The sequence below is a fragment of the Helobdella robusta genome (genome assembly GCF_000326865.2).
Source record: "Helobdella robusta unplaced genomic scaffold HELROscaffold_9, whole genome shotgun sequence".
Classification (NCBI taxonomy): domain Eukaryota; kingdom Metazoa; phylum Annelida; class Clitellata; order Rhynchobdellida; family Glossiphoniidae; genus Helobdella; species Helobdella robusta.
The window spans coordinates 1958504-1970257 of NW_008705512.1; the positions used below are offsets into that span (position 1 = coordinate 1958504).

At 32.1% G+C, this 11754-nt stretch overlaps 3 protein-coding genes across 3 annotated transcripts in view; 1 reads left to right on the plus strand and 2 right to left on the minus strand.

The window, feature by feature from the left end:
• Positions 1 to 1368: 1368 nt before the first annotated feature.
• On the minus strand, positions 1369 to 4065 carry HELRODRAFT_166107 (hypothetical protein; the record flags this gene model as incomplete). Its single annotated transcript, XM_009033130.1, has 3 exons — positions 1369 to 1544; positions 2669 to 2802; positions 3968 to 4065. The coding sequence occupies 3 exons, from the start codon at positions 4063 to 4065 to the stop codon at positions 1369 to 1371; spliced, it is 408 nt and encodes a 135-aa protein (XP_009031378.1).
• Positions 4066 to 4963: 898 nt separating this feature from the next.
• On the minus strand, positions 4964 to 9828 carry HELRODRAFT_166108 (hypothetical protein; the record flags this gene model as incomplete). Its single annotated transcript, XM_009033131.1, has 3 exons — positions 4964 to 6946; positions 7545 to 7614; positions 9800 to 9828. 3 exons carry the CDS (start codon positions 9826 to 9828, stop codon positions 4964 to 4966), a joined length of 2082 nt encoding a protein of 693 aa, XP_009031379.1.
• A 657-nt stretch (positions 9829 to 10485) lies between these two features.
• HELRODRAFT_166109 (hypothetical protein) overlaps positions 10486 to 11754 on the plus strand; it is a gene marked incomplete at both ends in the record, with an annotated part of 5291 nt that continues 4022 nt past the window's right edge. The window contains one exon of the mRNA XM_009033132.1: positions 10486 to 11351. Within this exon, the coding sequence (XP_009031380.1) occupies positions 10486 to 11351 (866 nt within the window). The remainder of the gene's footprint in view (positions 11352 to 11754) is intronic.

Genomic DNA, 11754 nt, shown 5'->3' on the forward strand with positions numbered 1-11754 from the left:
GTAATTACACACACACAGACACAAACACATACACACAGACACAGACACACACACACACACACACATATATATATTTATATTATATAAATGAAGATAATATTTTTTACAAAAATCAAACTCGGATAAACGCATAGATGGGTAGAACTCGCAAGCCATTAGTCACAATAAGAATAAAGCATTAATAAAAGAAAAATAATAATGCAAAAATAAAATAAAATTAGAATATACGTTAGAATACATTGAATGAAAAATTTGATACAATTTAGGCTGGGATCTAAATAGAGTTGAGATTTTTATGATCTTTGAGAAACACCAAAAACGCGATATTATAAAAGTTTATTTCTTGGAGTAAAAATTTTTTTTGAAGTGAATAAAACGTGTGACGGAATGCAAATGATCATTGGAAAACATTAAATAGAAAAAAATATATTAAAAAATTGGAATGTAAATGAAACTACGTGACTGGATGAAAACCAACTTGTGGCTGCTAACTTGAGAAAATAATAAAAATTAGAAAAGGACAAATAACAAATAAATACTTAATTTAAAAAAAATCAATTAATAAATTAATTAACCAAAAGCCAAACACCATAAACAACATTATTAAAAAAAATGAAAGCAATAACAAAGAAAGACAAGTAAGAGATGGAACAGAGTAACGCCATTCATTCATAATGGTTACAAAAAAGAGATGTATTTGCATTGGCGTTGGTTGGCTGTTTGATGCGGTTTTGATTGACAGAGGCAGTAAGGAGTAACGTGCGTGATTGTGGTTACATTTCATTTTTCTTTAATGAGCTTACGTCCTATGGGTCTAAAATTTAATCAATGAATGGATGGGTATAAATAAAGGCTTCAAGCATTTTTATTTCTCTGTATATATTGTTTTTATATTGATAAATATATATGATATATATGTATATATATATATATATATGCACAACACACACACATTATTTAATCTCAATTTGTTGAATGAATGTAGCTGCGGTTATTGCTGTTTCGCGGCAAAATCTAATTGTGGTGGAGTCTTCCGTTTAAAAGTTAAAGTAATAGAGAACTTGTGACATCAAAAAACTGGATAGCTATGATTGCGTGTGAGTAGGTTGATGATGTCTGTGATTGATGTTGCGATGGGTGTGAAGTTGTCAATATTTTGTGAATCACTGTGAGGTTGGCGCTTGAAATGTAACGTTAGTTTGTGTGGGAGATTGGTGGACGTTTCGCCGGTAGCGCAATTTTATTTATGGATTTTTTCAAGTTTGAATGATTTATTTGAGTTGAGTGAAATGTTGTCACGACCATGAGAGAAGCGAGTCCAGTTCAGAAAAGATTTTCTTCGTAATTGAAGATGTGGAGTAATGGAAATTATAAAATGTGAATATCAAAAGAAAACCATTTTGTATTAAACTCGTAGTTTAGTATAAGGTGTTTCATGGAGTGTGTTGACATATTTAAGTGTTGATGTGTTGCTGGGTTGATGTCGAATGTTGCAAATGGGAAACTTGTTGCGAATGTGTTTGACAGTGCTAAAAAATGTACTTCTTTGGCATTGAAATTTAATTATAATTGAGTGCTTTATTTTAAAACGAAGGATACATACAAACAACGAAACATACGCATTCTAAAAATGTTCATGAAAAAAATTAAAATATAATGAACCTGAAATGTTTCGAAAAATTGATTTTTTAATAGCATTTGTGCACTTTAATGTTTCGTGTTATCATAAAAGTTTGTCCCTATTCTTAATTTTCATCTTAAAAATTAGCGCCTTTTAGCTTAAAATGACTCCGAAAGGTAAAAAGTAATGGAGGAGGAAGCAGAAACATTAGACGGGCTGGCGTGTCAGACTGCTCTTAAAATTTTTCTATTCACGAACCCTGATATTGTAACTGGCAGTAATGTTCTTCCAAGGTATACAATTTTTTTAACCATCAACACAGCCAGTACTTGCATACCTTTGTTTTCAAATAATTATTCCTGCTTCAAAACATTAGCTCTTTTACTGTAATAACTTTTATTAAAAAATCTTGCCTGCCACCCATTTTCCTTATCAAGTCTTAGTTTAAAAGGTTTGCATTTATAAATTAAGTAATATAAAAAAATGAATCATAATTTGAATGCTTATTAATTTATAATTGAAATTGTTAATTTTACCAATGAATTTAATTATAGTTCATGAGAGTTTATATAGTTATATATATGTATATTGCTTGTAATTTGTGTTAAAAAAATCATCCCATCATCATTTCTGTCGTCCTAAACATCGGCAAAATGGCACAAACATCATCACTCTCCCCAGCCATCATCGCCTATTTTTTTTTATTTCCATCATCTTAAATCGTCAACATCACCTTCAAATTTGATCACTCAAAAATTCATCATCTTCATCTTTATCATCATCTTCATCATCATTTTTCATCATCATTTTCATCATCATCTTCTTAAACATCATCATCATCTTCATCCTCATTTTCATCATCATCAACATTTTCATCATCATCATAATCATCATTATCCCCATCATCCTTTTTCATCATCATTTTCACCATCATCTTCTTAAACATCATCATCATCTTCATTTTCATCATCATCATCATTTTCATTATCATCATAATCATCATTATCACCATCATCTTCATCATCATCTTCATCATCAGCGGCTAACCAGCTGAGCAGGGCAGACCGACAAATGCACTGACGTGCTTTATGTAGTGGAGTTCTGAAGTTTTTCCCAGTGCCTCCTTACCGTCGCACTTGTCGTCCATGTATATGACGCTGATGATGAAAATGATGAAGATGCTGATGAAGAAGATGATGAAAGTAATTTCATGTTGATGGTGATGATGGAGATGACAATGAATATGATGGTGATGATGAAGAAGATGAAGATGATGATGTAAATACCGTTATAACAATGATGAAGATGATGAAGAAAATAACATTATAAAAAAGATGATAATGATGATTTAACGCTGACGATTATGATGATGATGATGTAGTGATGACGATGACGATTAAGGAGGTGATGTTGATGGCTGTGATGATAATGACTAAGGTGATGTGTGTTGGTGACAGTGTTGTCGGAGAGATGATGACGACGATGAGGAATATTTAAAATGATAATCGAGATGATGATGAAGTGAACGTAAAGAATGATTGTATAAATAATATAAAAATGAAGACAACAATTTTGTTCAGGGTTGTATTAATGATTGTATTGTAATGGTTGTATTGTATTGTATCACAGAAAATAAAAAAAACTATTGTAAATTACTTTACAAATTCAATGTATAAACAGATTTTATATTAAATTTAAAAATTCTAAAAAATACTTTATAAATTAGTATTAATGAGCGCTTTGTATAAAAAGCACTCTTAAATGTGAGAAAGGGATCAGTAGTTATAAAAACTACAAAAAAAACAATCCGAGCCGATAAAAAGTGAATGTTGTTAACAACAGCTTAAAAGTGTTATTTATCGCAGCAGTTATGATGATTGATTTATGCTTCAGTGAGTGTGGTTGTAGATGCTCTTAAAAGTAGCAGAGGAGGAAATGATATCATTGATCATTAGTTGCGAAGTTCATCTATTCAAATGACTGCTTGCTGTTTTTTGTACCGTTGAAGAGGAATATTTTGGAGCAGGTTGGTTGGTTAGCCGATTGATTAGGTAGGTAGGTAGGTAGGTTGGTTGGTTGGTTGATTGGTTGGTTGGTTGGTTAGTTGGTTTGTTGATTTTTTGGTTGGTTGGTTGGTTGGTTGAGTTTACATATGAAATAAATAGAAATATCAATACATCAATCACATATAACTTCCTCATATAACAAAATAATTAATTTTTGCTTTTAATCATTCAAAAATAAATTAATTGCAACTTCAAAAACAAAGCTGCAAACAAACAAGTTAAATGTTTTGTTGCGAGTAGGCCTGACAAATAGAAAACAAATTATTTTCTGCAAGCAGACCTGACGTTGAATCCCCTGAGGAGACCAGCTTCTTGCGCATCTTTGATGGCCATCGTGCTGGCTGAAACCGTCTTCTCGAAGCCGAAATCTCCCGTCATCGGCATCAACAGGCCTTCGTTTTACAGATTTTTTTAAAACAATGAAATTTTCTATAAAATGTTTGTTTACAATATTTTTTGACGAGATAATAATATCTACCGCCAATGAACTAATTGTTTCATTACATATAAACCACGATCAAATTTTTTTTTTGATACCCTTGAATCTTATTGTTTTCTTTGATGTTTTTTTTATAAAAATGATTGCTCAATATTCTAACATAAGAACTGCTTTTTATACCAGTTATTCAGTTGAAGAAGCTGGGCAGTCACTGAAGCATTCCACGAAGCAATTCATTGCAATCATTAAAGTTATATGCCTCCAGCGTGCATTCACCAGCTCTCTGTCCCGCTGAACCAATTCATCCAGTTTTATGATTGGACTAATTTTTCATGAACTTTTTCAATAGGTTTTATTAATTGAAAATTCTTCTGTGAAATTGTGCAAGTGCATTTAGATATAGGTTAATTTTTTTTTCACTAAAAATTGACAACCACGTTTTCATCTACCATAATGTCAACAATCGCAATAAAAATATTTCCTAATTATTTTATGGCTTGAAAAATTCTGCTGATTATCAAAAAAAAACAATTTGCTGGAAACCTTAGATATATTTTCAATGACCAATATTTATCTTTTAAAAATTTTGAGTTAATTTTTTATTAAACAGGTTCACATTCTGTAATATAACACAATTTATAATAAACTTTCTTAATTTTTTAAAAGTAAGAAATGATTCATCTATTTTTCTCTAAAACTTTTTGTTTTTCCATACTTCATTTCAAGCATAAAAAAACAAATTTTCTCAAATTTAATGTTAAATCGAACGTTGAAAAATATTACAAAATGTTGTTACTGTAAATAAAACCAATAAAGAGGACAACGACGATGATGACGTTAGATGACGTCATCTTTTACTGACCTATTTTCGTCCATCAACTGACCTATTTTGAGATCTCGGGAATAGTTAGCAGGGTTCGTGGTGATGGCGCTTGTTTCCTCGTCATCATTCTCTAGAAAAATGTTGTTGCTGATGTTGTTGTCACTGTTGATGTTGTCGTCGTTGTTGCTGTTGTTATTGTTATTTATGTTGTTGTTATCGTTGTTGTTGTTTTTGTCAATGTTGTTGATTCTATTATTGTTTCCTAGAAAACTGTCGTTAATTAATTTATTGTTGTACTTAGCGTATCTAAAAATAGACCCCTTTGAGTTGTTGTTGATGCTATTAATGTTATAGTTTAAGTTGGATTGGTTATTAATGTCAGGATTATTGTCAACGTTATTGCTAATGTTAATGTTGTTGTTAGTTTCGTTAAAATTATTCGTGTTTCTCCCGTTGCTACTCCTGCTGTTGTTGTAGTTACTGCTGATGTTGTTGCTGTTGATGTTTTTGCTGTTGTTGTTGTTATTGTCGTTGTTGTTGCTGTTGTTGTTATTGTTATTGTTGTTGTTGCTGTTGTTGTTGTTGCTATTGTTACTAATAGTAGCATCAAAAATATCAGTGATGTTGTTGACGTATTCAGAGTTGATCTCAATATAATTGGCATATGGATTGATCGCGTCAACATCTGATGCTGTTGAATCGTTTCCGTCGGCGTTTCTTTCGTCATTCTGACTGTTGCTGCAACTGTTGAGGTTGTTGTCAGTGCTAATATTTTTGTCGCTATTTTTTCGTGAAACGTTAGCACTAGATGTTAGATTCATCCCAACAAAACTAACATTCATGTCAGTGTTATTGAGAATTATTTCATCAAAAGTGGTGTCTTCGTTGTCACCAGCATACGCGCATTTAATGTTATTGAGACTGCTGCATGTTACATTGTTATATTTAGTACTTTCACCGATAGTTGTATAATTTGTGTCGTTGTTGATGTCGTTACCGGTGTCATTGTTGATGTCGTTACTGGTGTCATTGTTGATGTTGTCATGGAAGGTTTCTCCGATCGAATAACCACTTGCTTTGATGTCGTGAATATTTGCACTTTCTGGATCGTTCCGTCCAATATTGATGTCATTTCTGTTATTGTTGTTGATGTAAGAAGTGTGATCAGCTTGGTTACCAGAATGTTTAGCGGAATTAAATACGAATGTGTGATTCATGTGAGTATTGGTGTCGATTTTGTTTATGTGGTTGTTGTTGCTGCTGCTGTTGTAGTTGTTGTTGTCATTAACGTTAAGCATGTAATTGATTTTATCATTATAAATGAGTTTTTTTATACTTTTGTTTCTCAGGTTGTCATCTACATTCTCATGATTGATTTTAGCGTTTCTTTCATCGTTTTGTTGCTGGTTCTCAGAAGCAATATTGAAGCTTTGTTTTTCAACGTCAGATCTCCTAACGCCTCTGTATGGTGCTGTTTGTTTTCCAACATCTCCACTGTTTATACTGCTGTTGTTAATGTATTCTATGTTGGACGATATATTCTCTACGCTTTGGTTACTTCTACTTTCGTTATTAACTTGGCCACTGCTATTGTAGTTGTTGTAGATGTAGTTGATGTCATTACTGTTGTTGCTGTTGTTGGTGTTGTTGTTGTTGTTGTTAACATTAAGGATATTTTCAAATCTGTTATTGTATCTGGTGTTGTTATTGTAGATGTTATTCATTTCAACGTTGTTGTTGTCATAGGTCACATCTGTGCTGCTTATCTTACTGTAATCTTTGCTGTTATGGGGATCATTGTTGATGTTACGGTTATTAAAGATATTTTTGATGTTGTTGCTTGTATGGTGTGATAAAATGTTTAACATGGTTTCTGGGTTTAATGTAGAAGAATTGAAAACTGCTGTGTCAACATCGAAATAGCTTTTATTAATATAAGTTGTAATTTCAGTATCGGGAATTTTTTCTTCAAACACGTTGGAGATGGTTTGTTTGTTCTTTGTTGTTGTTTTTGTTGTTGTTGGTGGTGATGGCGATGGTGATTTTGTTGGTAGCATTTGTTGGATGATGTTTTTTTGGTTATTTGTTGTTGATGTTGTTGTAAAAGTTGGAATGGTTATTGTAGATGTTTTTACATTAAAAAAGTTGTTAAATTTTATCGGTTGACTTGTCGGCGGTGATGATGATGATGGCGACTTGGATGATGACGAAGACAATGTAGATAATGATGACGATGATGGGAAAGATGAAGATGATGATGATAAAAATAAAGATGATGATGACGATGGTGTTGTTGATGATGATAATGATGTGAATAAAACTGTAAAACTGGTTTGCAGTTTTGTTGTCGATGATGATGATTGCAGTGATGATGATGATGACGATGATAATGTTAATAATGATTTTTGTGATGGCTGGCCAGTTGATGATGATGATGACGACAACGACGACAATTGAAATGATTTTGTTGTAGTTGTTGACGATGATGAATAACCATTTGATGGTGAATCTGATGGCAACAAACTGTCTGCTTGTTGTTCGTTTGCCGGAGATGACAATGATCTCAACGTTATTAGAAGTGATGAAGAAGCTGACGGTGAGGAAGATGACGTTGTCGTTGTTGATGATTGCTGGATTGGTGATGGTGATGACGATGTTGTTGTTGCTGATGTTGATGACGATGATGATGTTGACGTAGATGATGATTGATAGATTGAAGAAGAAGAAGAAAAAAAAGAAGAAGGAGAAAAAGAAGAAAAATAAGTAGAAGAAGAGGATGATGACGTCACTGCAGCTATTTGAAATTGGTGATATGTCATCATCATCACTATCACCAAGACCGTTGTCATCGTCGCTATCATCATTTTAATCATTCTTAACGTTACACGTTACTTCTATTTGCAGATGTGAAGTTTTTTTTCATCAATGATTTTATTGCTGTTGCGAAGTTACTAAGAAGTACTTAGGACGCATTCCGTGGGTGAACACAGTATGAAAATGTCTGAATCTGTCTGTTCGTTTGAAACGTTTGTTCATTTGTTCGTCGTGATCAATATTGTTCATGGTGTTTACTGAATGTTCATCACGTTCACTCAATGTTCATGAGGCTAAGGTTGCCCTTCTTCGCGTTCATTTGATATTCGTCACGTTCTATCTTTATGAACGTTCATTTGTTGTGTAGATTTCTGAAATGTCAAAATTTGTAACATGTCAAACCTGATAACAGAAGAATATTGCAACCTTTTGTGGTTGGAAAATAAAGTGAATTAATTTTCTATTGCAAAATGTTTCAGATTGTTGGCAATAAAATATTCGTCACTAATTTTGTCAGCAAAAATGTAAATCAACACTAAAAAATGAAGAAAAAAATCACCAAAACAAAAAAAAAAATGTTATTAACAGCATTGCCATCAACTGCATCTGACGAACGAAGATGCATTATAATTTATGTTGAGCAAAAATGACTTGCTCCCCTCTCGCGGATAGCTGGCGTTTGTAGCACAATTACGCACTGAAGAGGAAGATTTACGACCAAGCAAACAATTGAAATAACCAGATTTTATTTAACGATTTGGTATTTTTTTCTCTCTCAGTTTTAAAAACAATTCAGACGAGAGATACAATTCTTGAACACGCGCGTAACTGCAGGAATGTAGCTATCTGTTTGTCTGTCTCTGTCTGTCTGTTTCGCTGTTTGCTGGTATGTTTATGTGTTTCATCGCTTGTTTTTGCGTTTCACCGATTGTTTGTCTTACGGTTTGTTTGTTTATTAGGGCAGGTTTGTTTGTTTGTTTGTTTCTATGTTTGTTTGTCTTATTGCGTAATAATTTTAAAGTATAATTTATGTCCTGTTGAACGACATAATAGAAAGCAACATCAAAGTTTTTACCATGGATGTGAATTAAATAAATATATAAACAAACAAATAAATAAATTGAGAAATAGAGAAATAGGTAATTAAATGAAGAAATGAATACAGAAATTTGCTAATGAATACTGTTTTTCATGGCAAGAAACATTAAATCAAAAAGTTAATAATGAATTGCATCCAACCTCAGACAGGCTTCTTAAGATAGCTCAGGTGCTACAAACAAACGACCACATCCTCTGAAACCAGCGCTGGCCTGCTTTCGATGCAATCTCCAACTAACTCAACAGTACTCTTTGTATGGATTTTAATTTGCTGGTTTATTGCTTTCTCCAAGATATAATTATACTTAAATAGAAATTTCACTCCGAGGTTTAAATTTAGGTCACGCGTAAAATTAAAATGGCTCTGATATTAAAAAAGTCATTTCTTGAATGTAGATGTCATGTTTCAAAAGCCGAAATGAGCCCAACATAGACGCGCAGAATGTGCTTGCCGTGCGTTGAATCACATTGTTTATACGAATGAATAAATCGTTCAACTAATTAAATAATACAAAAATATTTCAAATTGAAATATTTTTTTCATCGTGATAATTATATCATCATTATAGTCATGTTATTATTTTTGACAGAGTTAGCAAATTTACTTTACCCACTTTATCACCAATTCATCACCATCATCAACCACAAAATATTTTTAGACGCATTTCACTCGCGACTGTTAATTTGTACACGCACTCACTTGCCTTTTACATCTGATCCTCTTTCTTTCATTGAATATGTAAAAAAAAAAATTTATATGAAAAAATAGAACTAGTTGAAAAGAATATTAACACAGCAAACAAAATTTAATGTACAATAAATAAATACTTTTTGAATTATTAAATTACAATATTTAGCTTATAAAAATTTACGTTTATTTAATTTGAAAAGAAGCAACACGTACTACGGGGCAGTTGACAAAAAAATGTTAAACTCACCTGAACCGAAGATAGCAACAGTCGCACATTTTCTGGTTCCCAACAAATTCGAAAATTCAATTTTGTTTAATTTATTTTTTACATTTTTTACAACTATGAAATAATTGTGAAATATGGTGAATATTATTTGGAAAAATTATTTTCAAACGAACTGTTCTTGATAATTCTAATAAACTAAACAATCAAAACGGAAACAGAAAAGACATTACAAAATTGACATAATGTTATGACATATGGAACGTATAAATTCAGTTGCAGCTCAGCATCCATTCGGAAGGCAAAATATTGATGCTAAAAAATCTCCGTTACTTTTTCCCTTCATCCTTTTTATATATGCAATGCAATCCATGAGTATAGGCGTGCATACACGTTCGTAAGTATATTAAAAAACTATACACACACACACACACACACACACACACACACACACACACACACACACACACACACATATATATATATATATATATATATATATATATATATATATATTCTCTCTATATATTGTAAAAATTATGGTCTATGGTATATATATATATATATATTGATATAGATATTATGGCGTCGTCGAAATCGGTTAAAGTTTGCGAATTGTTATAACTAAATTGCGGTTGAAACTAAATTTTGAATATATAAAAAATGAAATAAAACAACTGTTATCTAGTCAGCAAACTCAGATTAATAAAATGTTACTGTCGTTTCATCTTGATATTGAAAATTTGAAAACTAAGTTCAATAATCTTGAAAATGTTGATAAAGTAAATAACAGCAATAACCGGGAGCTATTACCGGCATATCGTCAACAATCTAACGACAATTTAAAGGATATAAATGACACAAGTGTTTTTAGTAATAGTGTAGAAACGATTTCTACACCATGGACAAATGTTGGTGTGCTAGCTGCTGCAAAAACAAGCTGTGATTTACAATCTGACGACAACGCCACTGACGACCGATTTACACTAGTTCAGAAAATTAAGAAAAGGTCTAAATCAAGAGCATTACCGACACCTGCAAAACCTGTCCAACTTGCTGTAAAAAACGACAAGGACTCACTAGCAAAACCTACCAAGTCTGAAGCTTCTGCAACAACAAACCAACTCAATATAGCAAAACCTACTAAGATTGTGGGATCAATGACAACCAATCCACTCTTTACGGCATCTAAATCTATCATTAGAAAAAAAATCTTCTACATTGGTAATGTGAACTTGCCTGATAGTAGCGTTATAATTAAACATTGTGAAAGTAGGGGAATAAAGTTGATCTCATGTAATCCAACTACCAAGCCTCTTGGACCTGATGAAGTTCAAATAAATCATACTTCGTTTAGGTTATGTGTTCCAGCGATGAATACAACAAAGTCATGTCCACGTCAAACTGGCCCAGTTCAGTTATCATACGAGAATGGATATTTAACAGAAACAACACCAAGTCTGATAACGTTTTATCCAGTGCTTCAACAGTTTCAACAAAAAATGATACAAACCTCCCCGAGAGCTCCGCAAACAACAACATTACCAATCCAGAAAGCTGACTATGTGAACCAAATGTAAAGAAAAGTGATAAGATATTTGATGAAAGTAACATTTTTTTAAATAATTCTACATTTGATAGAAATAATAATTCTCTAAATTATATTTTTAATTTTGATATTGATTTAAATTATGACTGCATTCTGTATAATCAAGTTTCCATGTACTTTACTATTGAACAGTTTAAATCAACGTTGTACACTAAATTAAATAACAATAGCAATTTTTTCATCGTTCATATAAATTGTAGGAGCTTATTTGCTCATATATTTGATATAACTCAATTTGTAAATATTCTTAATTCATTTAATCACATAGTATGTCTGAGTGAAACTTGGTTGAGTGATGGTGAGGATTATAGCTCACTAAAAACAACTTTTCCTTGTCACAATTTAGTTATTAACAATAGGATATATAAGA